Here is a 15,597-nt window from a genome sequence, read left to right as displayed (position 1 = left end):
GAAAGAAGAAAAAAAGAAATTGTTTTGAAATGAGAATGCACCATAAAGACAGACACTGAGAGGAGGCAGAACCAAATGGACCACGATGTTTATGCTGATCAGTCGCCCACACGCTCCCTACGCCCGCCGCAGATGTCATTCAAGGCACCTACCGTCTACGTTGTAGACTTTCAGCCCCGCCATGTGTTTGGCTGCTCGGAACTTGGAGGCTGTTAGGAGGTTGGGGTTATAGATGGTGAAATCTTTATAGTAATTTTCCAGAACCACCAATGCTGCTCGCTGGATGCTGAGGGAAAAAAAAGGCAAAATTACTGCAGAGCTTTTTCACTGAACCAGCAGGTCCTAAGTGAAAATAAAAATCCTCTTTGGGAGTCAGGTAAAATAACAGAGCACCGCGGACAGACGCACACAGAAGGCCACTGGGTTTCCTCCCCGCTTTTGTCACCAGGATGAGAATTTCAAGATGAAACTAAGTCCCGCTGTCAAGTGCCTCTGTGCCCTCTCCCAGGCTATGTCATAAGCCATATCCCATCTAGCCAATATTGAGAAAAGAATAAGTTATAACTTAGAAATGTTTAGGCCACACAGAACTTCCCTATTTTTCCCAGTTCACAAAAAAGGAAACCGAGGACCCCAAAATTGAGACGTACAGATGGCTGCCGAGCTCACAAGTGCAAGAACAAAGTGTGGATCTGGGCGTCTCGGGTCCTAAGGCGGTGTACCCCCACCCCACCGCACCCACCCCAGCACCCCGGCGTAAGGAACGCTGGGGTGTTCGTTGTCTATAGATCAGAGCTACACCCACGCAGGGCATGGAGCATCTGAAAGCAGCAGCTGCAGATGTGAGTTAATCCTGATTCCGCCTCTCTGCTCCACCCCATCTTTCCCAGGCCAGCTCTGTGGCCCCAGTGTCCTGCCGTCTCTGACCTGTTACCTGCTTTGAGGGAGAAGGGTAGGTGAGGGAGGGCAGCCACACTCAGTACTGGCAGCGAAAGGACACACACTCTTCGTCTTAAATGCGGGGTGGGCTTGTACGGTAGCTCACCTCATTGGACCCCCACCATCATTCAAAGTCAGAAGACTGAGGTTCAAAGCTCTGGGGCCTGCACGACAGCATGCGTTTACTCAACAGTAGGGCTGGAACTCCAATCTGCGTTGGCGAACCTCCACCGCGTGCTCCTTCCCCGTGACATGTGGCCTCGGGGATGGAGTACGAACTGCCGCCAACCGCCAGCGCGCTCAACTCTACAAAGTCATCTGTATTTTGCCCTTGTATTTCCCTTCCCAGTTCCCTAAGCAGATGAGCTTACAAGGCTTATTTACAGTAGCCCGGGCACCAGCACGGGGCTGCCTCCGATTCCTGGATGACCGTGCTGCCTCCCACAGCTCTCAGGGGTCTTCACTTGACACCGAGCTAGCGTAGCCCCCAACCCATCAGCGGGACACGTTGCCAACTCACCCCTCATCTCCCTTTGGGACTCTGCACCCCCTCCTCCTTCCCCACCCCAGAGTTGAACACAGAATCTAAAAACAATCTAGACGCCAGCCAGCCAGCCTCCTTGAGGGCAGAGTCACAGCAAAGCTGTCTTACTTATACCCCAATGGCCTCGATCTGTCTCTGCATTCAGCCTGTACTTAGCACCAACCTAGCTATGCACACGCATGTGAGGCTGGGGACGTGTGGGGAGGCCAACCTTGAACACTGGAAGTACTAGATTTCTAGGAGCCAATCCACATTTTGAAAGCCCTGGCTATTTGGTTGCTCACTCATCATTTTCATATTTAAGTACTGATGTCCGCGGAGCCCCAGGAATGCAGAGCTAAGGAGGAAGGAGCATCTCCTCAGGCAGGCGTGCACGGACAGAAGACCTGTGACAACTAACTGGAACACACGAGGGTTGAGAGGCACAGAGGACGGCTTCTGACGGCTCGGGACTTGGGTGGGTACAGGAGCAGCCCCCTGCAGAGGTGAAGGGGTCCTTGAGGAGAGGTTTGTGTGTCAGATCTTTACGCAGAGGTCCTCTTTGTTCACACTGAAAGCCTTGCCCTGTGGCTCGATCTGCAACTCAGCATGCCCCCTCCCCCCTTGCCCGTCTGTCTCTGGCATCTCCGAGGGTGGCAAGTGCTTCTTCACGTCCCATTCCACGTGGAGACTGGCCACGCCCTGTGCCTGATAACCCTACGTGCCAGCACACACACACACACACACACACACACACACACAGCTCCTTCCCTTACCTAAAAGTGCCCTGCTTTGCTGGAGTCCCCATGGGAGAAAAGGGGCCCCTCCACACAGAAAGGAGTCTCAGTTATGACACAGACATGCTGGGGTGCAAATATTCCATCCCACACTCCTATACTGACATGGAAGCATCTCTCAGCGCCTGGATTCCAGCAGAAAATTATTTCCCTGATGAAAACTTAAAAGTTCAAAGGCAACCCAGAGGTTATTCTCAGGCCTGGCTTCAAAGCGAACCCTCTTGTGGTTGTTGGGTTTGGCTTTTCCACTCAGCCAGGCTGCAAGGAGGAGCCCAGGGGATCCTACTGACTCAGCCCAGGCCTGCGAGGCGGGCGGGGCAGAGCTGGCCCCGAGCCTGGCCGTGTGTCCCAACCCTCCACCCCGAAATCACACACCGTGCACAGGGCTGCCCCCAGAAGGGGTGTCTGCCCCACACCCCATAGCCCGCCTCACGCCAAAGCCCAGGTGATGCTGGGGAGTGCTCAGGGATCGTGCAGGGAACAGGGGACAGGAGCCCCAGAAGTCACCTGAGTGGGTCTCACTGTCCTCAAAGTTCAAGAACCTTCACTCAGACACACCGAGCAAGGCAGGACGCTGAGGCCGTGCTCTCCTCCAGCACCATCATCTCCATGGAGGCACAGGTGGGCCCCACAAGCAGCCACGGCCCTGGCCGGCCCCCCCGGCTGACCGGCGAATGTGGGACTCTCGGGGGAAGCGTAGGAAAGCCTCGAGTACAGGGCACATCCTGGCCCACAGAAGAGCGTCCGGGCCACACCTGACAGATCTAGCAATACCGGAGCGTGAGAAGCTCCAACGAACTGTAAATAACACACCGAAATGTCCAACTTAAAAAAGAACGGCTGTGAGATTCGGACCAAAATCCTAAACGCCTTTCTTCACCTTTTTAAAGAGGGCAAACTATGCAACACTAAGTCAGTCTTGTGGGTGACTCGGGACGATGACGACGCACGTTCATTAGGGGCTGTGCCCCATATGCAGCACAGTGAGGACGTCACAGCCCGCAGGAGGCGGGGGTTACCTGGCCCCGCATCCCACAGGGCAGTGCCGTCTGAGTACGCCCGGCTGTCTGTCCACACCTTTTCTGTATTCTCGCTTACTGCAGGCTATCGAAGTCATTCCTAGTTGCTGTCAGCCTACCTCCCTCGGCCACTGCCCTTCTGTTCTCGTACACCCCCAAATCAGGTATAAAGAGAGAAAACGGGCTTCCAGGGGCCCAAGGAAGGAGCTCTCCTCCCGCCAGGTGATACCCACTGTGGCACAGGAAGTCATCTCTACTTCGAGCCAAAGTCTAAGGCCTTCTTCATGTCTGTTCTGGCTCCTGATTCATACTCTGAATTGGCTGAGTTTGTTAGATAACTGACTTTAGGTTAAAAGTAAGATACTAATATATCATTTGGCTTCCCCCACTAGTACGTAATATCCGCTGGTTCAAATGGCTCATATAGGAAACCTAGAATCCCACAGGTGTAGGATCGGCCCTGACACTGTATTTCATAAAACCACAGTTTCAGAGGTAATAAAAGGGCCGTGGAGATGAACAAATGCAAATCCTTCGACGGGTCCCAGTGTCCCGACCAGATCATCTCTGAGAAGGGGGAGGGGTGGGGCAAGAAAAACCAAGTGGGTGGGAAACGTGCTCTCTCTCGTCACCGTCCTATTGAGAGACAATAGGTAGTAATCTACCTAAACAAGCCTCGTGCAGACACCCTGTATTACAGGCAGGTGGAACCCGATGTACACACTGGGGACGTGGCCCTGCCAAAAATCCGCGGCGAGGACATCAGACCTCTGAGCCCAACGCATGCCCCATCCACACACCTTCCTACGTCACCACCCGGGGAAATGCCCTTCCACATGTGTCTGTGGAAAACACACAAAAACACAAACTCAGGAATCCTATGTGACAGGCATGTGAGGAGACAACGCCGATGATGGCATCTTCAAGAACAGAAGAAGTTCTTGTTGCTACCAAGGGGGACGCAACCCCCCTGGCCCCCAGCTCTGCTCCGTCCAGGCTGGTCCGAACTCGAACTCATGGGAAAGACAGGGCAGCAGTGGGTCAGCACCAATGCCCGAGGGAACCTGACAGCCACTTTTAAGTCCGAAGCTCGCCGGTGGCCATGTCGCCTCACTGGCCTATTTTCTTTTCAGGACGAAGAGGGTGGCATGTGGAACGCTGCGGCCTTTTGTGTCTGATCAACCACAGAAACGCTTTCGGCGCCGATGGCAACCGTCACACAATGGCCATGGCAACGGAGGAGGGGGCCGGCCCTTGTGCTGCGTTTCTTAAACAGGCCCGGAGAGAGGCACCTCCAAACACAGTTCAGATGTTACTTCATAAAAATCTGAAAGATGTCTTCTTGAAAGATAGGGTTCTGAACAACGAAAACCAAAAGCAAACGAATGCCTGCCCCGCGCTCTGTGCCCATCTGCTGTGGGAGGAAGTAGGCACTGGGCAAATGGTTCTGGCTTTCTGGCCCCAGAAAACGTGGCTCTTGGCTCTTTCACTTAGTCTTTGACCTTGAACACATTAACTCATTTCTCCAAACCTTAGGTTCTCCAACTGCAGGGTGGGAAAAGCAACATAGAAAACTCGGCTGTGACATAACTGTGCTCCAAAGTACCTAACTGTATAAAATGTATTACTGAAAGGCTGTTGAAGTGACTGGCACAAGTCTGGGGTAGGTGGCAAGTCAGATATTCTCATGATAGACAGAGAGATCCAAACATCCAGGGCTGGCAGAGGGCCAGTGTCACCTGTGGCAGTCATCTCCTGAGTTTAAATATCAATGGGGACGATTTCAAATTCTGTGACTTTCCCAGACTTTAAAGTCGGTTGGATTTAGGCCAAAAAAAATACTGGAAACTCACCCTCTACTTTCCTGCTTCCTAAGGAGGGGATGCATGCCTGGTTTAGGTCTGTTTTAAAAATTAAATGAGATAATATATTTATAAATGAATGCCCAAAGCGAATGGCTGGTAAATGGCCGCGCTATGAGCTTACCCGTCCATGTATTTTGGGAAGGTCAATGTGTCCCCTGTGTGCGCCCGCAGTGCCCTCCCCATCAAGGGCCACCACGAGGCCACTGTCGCAGGAAGTGAGCCAGGATAGGGCCCTCTGCACCGTTTTCCTTAGGGACTTAGGACTATAAAGTCATGGGGCCCTGTTTGTACGTGACATTTCCTGCTAACCTTCGGCGTCCTGAAAATCAAGCCCAGCCATGAGGGAGGCAGCCACGGTACACAAAATAGAAAAACCACTGGCCTTACAGTCAGCAGGTCTGGATTCCAGGTCTGAACCTGTGACTTCACAAACCCGCATAAGTCGTTTCCCCTTTTCTGGCCTGTTTCTTGGTGCGTGTGATGGCGAGATAATACCAACGATTCCATGTGCTCCCTGAAGAGAGCAAACGAAATGATGACGGTGGAAGCATTTATAAACGACAAAGGATCACACAGACATAACGCGTCAACGTTACTGCTAACGATTATGAACATTTTGCAGCCCCCCGCCTTAACTCTCAGTGTGCGGCGAAGGGCACGGAGGCCGAGAAAAGCACGTGTGCACGCTCACGGGCACACGCAGAGTTGTCTATTTCCTCTTCATTCACTTTCCCTGGATTTGAATGTGGCTTCGGCCATTTGACTGATAGGTGCTATTAAAATCAGAAATATCAAGGCTTTAGAGCTCATCTAGTCCAAAGCCCTAAACATTTATAGCCTTTAACTTTTTCCAGACCAGGGAGAAAGGCCCTGCCTGACCGGCCCAGGTGCGGAAGCCTCATTCACGTTTTGGTCACCTCTTTTCAAATATTAATTTGCGCTCTTATGCTATCAACAAAAAAATAGCTTTTTCCCCATGCATGAAAAACGTGACAGCATTTCTGACACACTAACGCCCCCATGAGTGCCGGCCACCATCATTCCGATGACCTAGGTAGGGCTGACACAAAGGTACTGAAGAGACAGCGTGCTAGTCGCAGAGCAAAATCTGCAAAGGCCTCCTCTCGGGGTGAGTACCTACTATCCCACAGGCCGACTACGGGTGCGGACATTCGGAACCCTAATAACCAGCCTCCCCAGCGCCATGCACAGGCAACTACGAACTATGCGCACCCACTAAGCCACGCACTGGGATACGTACACGAGCAAGGCCGCGGGGGGGGTATGCTCGCCAGGTGGTGGCTTGACAATCCATAGCAGTGACTCAGGGGCTGTGACGGAGCAAGAGCTTGGGGGGTGGGGGAGGCAGCAGAGGCCCAGCTGAGCTTCTGAGTTAAGTCTTAATAGATGGATGATGGTCACGCCATGTGGACGATGAGCTGTAAAGCTCGTTCCTGGCAAAGGAAGCAGGTGGGCAGACCAGGCGGGGGTGAAGCCATCCTGCTACACACCTACAGTACGAGCAACAGAGTCTCAGGGTGGAGTCGCAGAGCGGCCTGGAGAAACCTGCTGTAGTGGGTTGAATTCTGTCTCCCCAAATCCACGTCACCCAGGACCTCGGAATGGGCCCGTGTGGGGTCTCTACGGACGTGAGGACAGAAAATTAAGGTCATACTGGCGTCTCTATAAGAAGAAATGAGGACACACAGAGAGACACACAGAGAAGAAGGCCAAGAGACAACGGAGCAACAGGACAAAGAGCGCCGAGGAGCACCACGACCGCCACAAGCTAGGAAGAGAAGGAAGGACTGGTCCCCAGAACCTTCAGAGGGAGCGCGGTCCTGTCCATGCCTGGATTTCAGACCCCCAGCCTCCAGAACTGAGAATTCGAGCCACCGGTTTGTGGTCCTTCGCTATAGCAGCCCTAGGACAGGACCACATCTGTATTCAAAGCGAGAAGGATGGAGGCAGGTAAAGGAGGAGGTTTGGCTAAGATGAACGGCTAAGGTGAGCAGGTGACAAGAGAGGGCACAGGAGGGCGAGGGGGAGGGGTGGCAGGAGAGAGGGTGAGCTGGCAGCAAAGGCCCGAAGGACACCGGCAGCAAAGGCTGCGTGGAGCCCAAGGCGTCCTGATCTTTCAGGGGTGCCCGCTCCGGCGGCTGCATTTTAGGCCTGAACCAGGGTCTTTGAGAAAACGCTAAAACAAAGGGCACACAATGGAAAGCTGATTCAGCTTTTTGTGCAGACTCCCAGCCTGGGAGAGCCGGCCGATGCCCTCGGTCTTATCTGACCGACTTTCTCCCCGAAGGAGTCGACGAGACCGCAACCTGGATGTGTGGGCTCGACGGCTCCCTGGACCTGGACGTGGAGGTAAAGGACTCATCTGACAAACGGCCGGGACCCGTGGCAGCAGCATTCCTGTGAGTCCCAGAGACGCAAACGTAATGAGCCCCCGAACACTGCTGCCGCCTCCGATGAGGACCGGCACGGGAGTGTCTCGTCTGCTGACCCTCCAGCCTTTTAATTAAAATGTCTGTCTGCAGCTGCATGTGCAGGGCTGGCTCACCAAGTCCCACACAGATAACAGGCAATGATCACCTTGGCCTCGGCTTTAAACACCGGGCTGCAGACAAGCCCTGCAGGGCGTCCCCACTGAAAGACAGCCAACTGTGACAAGAAGCCGGGCTCGAAGGTGGCAGAATCAACAGGTCTGGTCGTCATGGAACGGTCCCCTCGGTGCAGGCTGGGGGGCACCCGGAGCACTTCTCCGTGCCCTGGAATGCCCCCCGCTTTAAGTTTCTGATGATAAAATATCACCAGATGGCCTCTCCAATAACACAAGTAAAACCACAGCACGTGTACCCGGATGAGGCCACTCTGTCAAGCCTGGGAGGACTCCGTGGGAACTAGAAGTGTTTAACAGCCACATGCTACGACCTGGTTCTTCTGGTCTCAGGAACCGAACAACGAAAAGCTGTCATATGTGTCACCCCTCTTGGCCGTAAGGCCACGTGAGGAGGTTCTGAGTGCGGTGATAGCTGTGACGAGACAGCCTCCTTCTGAGCAGATGATCCAGTCACGGCCAGCTGTCCACCTGTCTGCTTCTCTCACAGCAGAGAGCTGCTAGCAGACCTCCTGTGGTGGGCGGGGGTGCTGCAAATCTACGAGACCTGTTTCCCCTCAAGTGACACCCCAGTCTGCCTGGAGAGCTCAGAGCCCGGCCTCCCAGCCCAGGCGCACACTGCACCATGCCCCACCTCCCCCCACACAGTCCAACCTGGGCTGCACCTGCCCTGCCTGGGGCGGGAACTCAGCCTCTCAACGCTTTAAATTACTGTGCTGACTCACAGCAAATAAACATCAAAGACAACTGCCTGCTGAGGTTCTCTAAGAAGGAGGTTTAGACAGACACTAAGCACCTCCAGACGCACCCAGGATGCTCCACTGGCCTTCCCTTATCCTCACATTCCTCAACATCGGTCCCTCTGGCCCTGGGAAGAGCTACAGGAGCACAAGTGAAAAGTCTGGAGGCCGAGGGTGACCGGCCTGGCCAAGAGGACCTCTCTGCTCAGAGACTGAGCGGAGCCGGGCAGCAGCTGCTCTGCAGGTCACGGAAAGCAGGTCTTTGTCCATCTGCCTTACTGAGCGTCAGCGTCTCACACATACTGTATCCAATCACACCCATCAATCCATGGATGAGTGTGCAGAACACCAGGCCTTGCCCACGGCGCGGGTCCTTCAGAGACATGAACAGCACACCGTTTGGGGTACGGGATCCTCTGCTCGGCCACCTGGGGCCCTGCGGGAAGGCCACCTACACCAGCTATGTGTCCACGGGCTCCTTCCCCTTCTGGTGGCCGTGCTCTCTGCGAGTGACTCCTCTCGGCCTCAGGGTGAGGCTTGGGGGCAGACACTCTGCAAGGGAAGCCATCCCAGCTGTGACTACTGCCAGGGGACAGCTGTATAAACACAGGACTGCAGTGTCCAGCACCGTACACTCTCACATCAAACCACTTCTAACAGGCAGCACCGGGCCAAAGCGCAAACAGCAGGTCTGTGCCTGCCTTCGGGATCCTCCCACAGCAAAGCAGATCTGAGCGACGACCATCACACTTTCCTCTTGAGCTCTGACTCATTTTCATCCTTTGCTTTTTTGGGGGAGTAGGGGTACAGACTGGCAAATACCTTCACTGAAAAGCAGTTAAACAAAACGCACATTTCTAAAAATCAAATCGTCTATGAAACGATGATCATAAAGAACTTGGCTATTTAAAAACACTCCCAACCTCACTGCTGACAGCGCTGGGTCCTCCGAGACCGCGGATGCTAGTCTTGAACTTGGGGACAGGGGCTCACAGCCCACCGTGACAGCCAAATCTGATCAGCAGTGAGATCACCAGCTTGGGTATCATTGGATCCACGATCACAGACATAGGATTTCAAGGGGAGCTGGATCTATCCCAGCATCACTGGCGTAACCTCAATCTCCCCAGCAGACTCTTTTTCTCACTTCTAACTAGAAAACCAAAGTACAATCAAGAGAAGCAAGTTGGAGGCATGAGCTGGACAATACGAGCTCTGTTTCTCAGAGTCGAGCTGCATTCACTGATTCCACGATTTCCTGGAGCTCTGGGGTCAAAAGTCACCAGAGTGCATAATACGTTCCTGTCTTAGCTTGGGCTGCTATAACAAAATGCCATAGACTGAGTGGCTTAAACAACAGAAACTTATTTTCTTACAGTTTCAACGTCTACAAGTCCAAGATCAAGGTCTGGCCACTTCAGTTTCTAGAGGGCTGGCTCTCTTCCTGGCTTGCAAACACTCCCTTCTCAGTATATCCATATATGGCCTTTCCTGGGTCCAGATGTACAGGGGAAAGAGAGAGTATGCAGACCTCTCTGGTGTCTCTTCTTATGAAGACGTTAATTCTGTCGGATCTATACTTCATTTAACCGTAATTACTTCTTTAGAGGCCCCATCTCCAAATACAGCCACACTGAGGTTTAGAGCTTCGACTGATGCATTTTGCCTCCCTCCCCATAATTCATGGCTTCCTCACATGCAAAATCTCTCATTTCCATCCTAACAGCTCTGAAGGCCTTAACTCATTCCAGCATCGACTCTAGGTCTAAAGCCCAAAGTCTCATCTAAATTTCCTCTCAACCACGTAAGGATGAGACTCGACGCACAATTCACACTGAGGCAAAATGCCTCCTCGACTGCAAACACTTAAAACCACTTAAATTATGTGCTTCCCAAATACCACCGTGACCCGGCATCGGATAAACACGAGCATCAAAAGGGAGGAATCAGCAAAGAGAAGGGTGATGGCTCCAAAACCAGTCCCAAACCGAGCAGTGTAAATTCCATTGGACGGAAACACTTGAGAAGGACCCTCTTTGGATCAACGCTCTGCCCTAGGGGCTCACTAGGTGGCAGAGCCATTGTTCCCTTTTCCTGAAGGATCATGCCTGTTCCCAGCCCTTCTTCATTCCCACCTACTTTCTCTGTTTCCTTTAGATCCGACTGACAGTGTTTCTCCTGGTATAATCCCTCTTTATTCCTGGCTTCTGCTGAAATGGCTGATTCAAGCCCTGGTTCACACCCATGCTAATCTCTTTATCAAAGGCTTATTCACCCACACCTTTCGGCTCCAGCTTCATCTTCTTCTTCTTCTTCTTCTTCTTTTTTTTTTCAATCTAGATAGGCTGGGAATCTTTGTTTAGCAACTCTTTCAATTCCTCTCTTCCCTCTTGCTTTTTACTAGAAGCAGGAAGAAGGACCCACGCTACAACGTCAATATTTTGCTTGGAAATCTCAGCTAAATATCTAATTTCCTCACTCCTAAGTTCTACCTGCCACAACACACTAGAACGGAACACAATTCAGCCAGGTTCTTTGCCACTTTATAACAAGTTTCGCCTTTGCTTCACTGTCCGATAACATGTTTCTCATTTATATTTATGAATTGGTGGTGGCGGGGGAGCATTCAGTCCATAACGGTTGCTTTTCAGCACAACAACGCTACAATCATGCACAATCATAAACTTTCACTGTTGGAAAAGCAAGCCAAGAGTCACTTCTTCTAAAGCACAGGTGGTTCTATGATCAGTAAACCAACCTTCAATAAAAAGGTCCATGGTCAATGCCAGTTTAAAAGATACTTAGTCTCGAATGAATGAAGTATGCTTAGAAACCCACTCAAAACCTGCTGGCTGAATTAGATACAATGGAGCTTCGGAAAAATGAGTATCTTAGAGAACGGGTCCCTATGAATTCCCAGAGGGCTGGGACAAGCGTTCCATTGGCTTTTGTGGCCTCAGTCTCTCCCCTTGCCGATGACTATCAGCTATCATCACTTTTCACTGATGTTCATGTGCCTCCTACAGTACAGAGCTGTTTCTCCCACTTGAAAGATGCTTCTTCTGGACTTTTTGAGGCATAGAAGTCAATAATTAAATCTGTGAGAATTGTATGCAAAGTAAGAACAAGCAGACTCTGAGAACGAGACCCTGAGGCAGCTGTGGGAGTCGCAGCAGACCCCAGTGCCCCCGCTTCTGCAGTAGCTTTCCTCAGTCTGGGCTGGGGCTCTAACTCACGTTAACAAGAGAGTTCAGGGCAAGTGGTCCCGGGCCAGTTCCAGGCCTAAGCCTTAAAGAGCCTGGGAGTGTCTGCTTTTGTGTTCTTGGGAGCCCTGGGAAGTCTAGCTACCCTAATAAGAAACTACTCCCCAAAGGGGAGGCCCTCTGAGGAGGGTGCGAACCGCAGAACATGTGGGAAGAGAGAGAGGCCCCACTGCCTCGCGACATGACAGCAATTACATGGGGACCACTAGCCAGGCTGGGAAAAGAACCTCCTGGCTGAGCCCAGCCCACAGAGCTGTAAGAAACGGTAATAAAATAATAAAATGTTGCCCTGCGCTACTAAGTTTGGGGGCGGTTTTATATAGCAATAGATAAAAAGAGGTTCTTCTTTGGGACAACTGACATATAGACAGTTAAAAAGGTATGAGCAGACAAGGGCTCAAACTGCTGTGGTTATAAGGCCCAGGCTTTGTTTGCTGACTGAATTAAAAAAACCAGTGGGCTCGGGAATGCCTGCGGAGTAAAAGCCAGCCAAACCCTGACTGTCCCCTCATTCCCTCCTTTCCAGCCCTGAAACTATGAGTTAAATGAAACAGGATCATGTATATAAAAAAAAATAGTATCCAGTCTGGCACATAGTTAAGCACTCAAAAATGCTATGACTCCTTCACGCGTTCTTAAAGCAACAATAAGAACATGGACACATCTATTCGGAGGCACTATGGTGACACAGTTCAGATCGTTCTGGAACCAGACGGCCTGGGCTCAAATCCTGCCTCCCACAACCACAAACTGCGTGGCCACAGGCAATCCACTTAACTCTCCTGTGCCTGTTTTCTCCTCTGAGGATGTGGATGACAGTACCGACCTTGCAGGGCCGTTAGGATTAAATGAGTTATAAGTTAAGAGCTTAGAAGGTGCCTGGCACGCGGTAAGGACTGTGCATGGTTAAAGTTCATGGCTGCACATCTCTGAGTTGGTCAGTCAGTCACACTAGCTTCTATGCACCAATATTCACAGTATTCACCTGTAAAGATTTCAAAAGTGAGAAATTATCAATCAGGATAATGAAATGTCATTTTTAGTCTTTTTTCTTCTGGCTTTCTCTCCGTATACAGTCAGATCAACTCACTGGTCTTTGGTGAAATCCTGGAAAAGCGAGCAACTCATTGTGAGAACAGGGCCGAGGAAAGTGATAAGTGAGGTGTGCGTGGACAATTACAGATGGGCTGAAACCCCAGGACACCGCGGAGAGCACGGGAGTGTGACCCCCAGGGGGCTGGTGCTTCCCTGCAGCCTCGAGCAGGTCCACCGGCCCCCACTCCTGACAGGGAGGGAGGATGAATGAGATCCAACACCCCCGAAGCCCTTTGCCATCTCAAAGGCACCAGGAAAAAGTCAGGAAGTCTCTTAAGCTATTTATGGTCTCTCACTTTGTACAAAAATAACCTTTTACGTTTCGGAACATTTTCAAATAAGCCATGACTCCACGCTGGCCAACAAGCAGGGCCACGGCGAGGACCTTGTAGGAGAGCTAACAAGAAGCAGATTTTCTTTAAGAAACTAAAGAATAGGGATTCTTTTGACAACTCTCAAAAATAGCTCAGTCGGTTCAATAAAATCATCTTTGAAAACAAAATGAAAAAAGAACTCACGCTCGCTCTGCAGCTCAGCCCAACAAGTCACAGCTGTGGGGACGTTTTTACATAAAGGGTGAGTGGGACAGCTTGGGATTCCCGTCGCGTGGGGGACTGGCTACCGTCACCCCAGGACCTGCTCCTTTGTTCATTCTGGTTCCCCCTTCCCTCCTGTCTGTTTCTATACTTTGCAAAAGGGCTTAGAAGTTAGTTATCCTCCTGGCCCAGTGACTCTTCCCGCCACTGCTGGGTTTGGACCAGATCGAGCCCAAGGATCGGCAGGTGACAGAGCCCACACGGTGCCAGCAGGCGTGTCCTTGCTCCTACACACCGGCTGTCACAGGGCAGCTGGCCCTGCCTGAGGGCTCTATTTGTGAATAAAGATGTCTCTCCCTCTTCAGCCATTTTCCATCCCATAACCAGGGTCTCCACGTGAGGGACGAAGGGGGCCTTACTGAAGGCGGGGGGAACAAAGGGCCTTGGAGAGGAGCTGAAAGGAAGATACTGGGACCACCCGCAACGCTCTCCTCCAGGGCTGCTAGAGAAGTGGCACCCTCGGGTCTCCCGGGGGTTAGTGACTTCAGGGTCAGCAAATAAAGCCTGGGGGGTTGTTGGTCAGATGAGGACAACCACGAGGGTTTGCAGCCAGCCTGCGGGTCACACGGCGCAATCGGTCCTGCTTCTCCTGGCCCAGCTCATCCATTCCTGGCCGGCAGAGCTACGGTGAGTTCCAGGTGCCAGAAGCTGTCCTGTGTGCCCTCTCCCCGCCCCCACCCAGATCCGGTCTGATGGAGCCTTAGGGAGGAAGTCAGCCCCATCACCCTGCCACCTGAGGTGAGAAGACGCCCTCTCCTTTCTCACCTCCACAGGTGGGAGTCACACCTACTAGGCCTGAGGCCAAAACACAAGACCACCGCGGGCCTCACTAATGGCCATTGTCCTGGCTGCTGACGGCTACAGAGTCCCAGATATCACTCCTGTCTCCTGGGACCAGGGCCGGATTTCTCTCCACCTTCTCACACCGGCTACACCTGTCCTGTCCTGAGACAGCCCACTTCCCACAGGGCTTTACTGCTGCTGCTGCCTGCAATTCCCTGGTCCTCCTGTGTTCCCATCGTCCATGCCAGGCCCGTGTCAGCCACTGTCCCCTGCACAGCGATGTGCTGGTCTCTGAGGGACCGTGAGCCCCAGGAGTCTCAGAAAAGAGCTCCAAAGGCGTCCGTCCTATGTCTCTGGGCCCCAGCTCTGGGTTTGCAGGGAACAGACAAGTCTGCTGGTCATTCTCCAACACGAAATACGGGGAAAGCGAGCTGTCTGAGACGAATACGCAGCAGTGACTTACTTGCCTTCTGAGCCCCACGGCATCTGCAGAGGAATTGAACATCTGATTCTGCTGCACGGAGCGTGAGACTCAGACACTGATCCCTCCAAGGAGGGGTCAGAGGGGCAGCAGCCTTGAACGCCAGACCACCCCGTCCTCAGGGGGTACCAGCTGAGTCCAAGGGTGAAAGAAGATGTGTACCAACACCAGGATGGCTGCAGGGGAAACCTGACCCCGAAGGAGGCTCGCGCCACCTTTCTGGGCCCCGGCCAGATGTATGACAAAGCCCATTGTTCTCAGGCCCACTAAGGGGCCCTTGCCAGCTATGAACGCACAGTGATGACGGCTGCGATGAAGTAAGTACTTCGAGGAGCCAAACAGGTTACACACATTGGCACATATGGCTTGAAGAGGCTGGAGCCCGAGGTAAGGGCACGGTCAGACATCCCAGGGGATCCATTCACCCAGTGACCACGAGGGCCAACTGTGTGTCATGCTCCTGGCGAGGCACTGAGGATGCAATGAGACACAGCCCCTCTCCCCAGGGAGTTTATCATTTGTGGCCAGTGAAGACGAAGTGAGAGACGCCACGATGAGGCACGAGGTGGGCCTCGCGTCCTGACATCCGGGTGAAACCTACGCGAGGCTCGCCATTTTTGTACAAATGACTTAAATTCCCTAAACCCCATTTCCTCATCTGTAATATGGGGATGAATAAGACCTAAATCAAAGGGTTCGGAGAAGATTAAACATGACAGTCTATACGAATGGCTGACCTCGGGATGGACAGAAATAAAATTAAATAAACGATGGCGATCACTCTTTTAGTTAACCATGAAACAGGTTTCATGCACAGGTTTAAAGCGCGATAGCTCAACGTATTTCTTTCTCTCGTGCATGTATCTTGCAAAC

General features: G+C 52.3%; 1 protein-coding gene across 2 annotated transcripts in view; it reads right to left on the bottom strand.

Moving 5' to 3' along the window:
- Positions 1-15,597, bottom strand: part of VANGL1 (VANGL planar cell polarity protein 1) — a 48,901-nt gene that overhangs the window by 11,637 nt on the left and 21,667 nt on the right. For both annotated transcript variants that reach the window (XM_039841290.1, XM_039841291.1), the window contains exon 5: positions 153-286. In XM_039841290.1, coding sequence (XP_039697224.1) covers positions 153-286 — 134 coding nt within the window. The remainder of the gene's footprint in view (positions 1-152; positions 287-15,597) is intronic.

This window comes from Pteropus medius, unplaced genomic scaffold (assembly GCF_902729225.1).
Source record: "Pteropus medius unplaced genomic scaffold, Ma_sr-lr_union100, whole genome shotgun sequence".
NCBI lineage: Eukaryota > Metazoa > Chordata > Mammalia > Chiroptera > Pteropodidae > Pteropus > Pteropus medius.
This window is presented reverse-complemented; position numbering and strand designations above follow the sequence as displayed.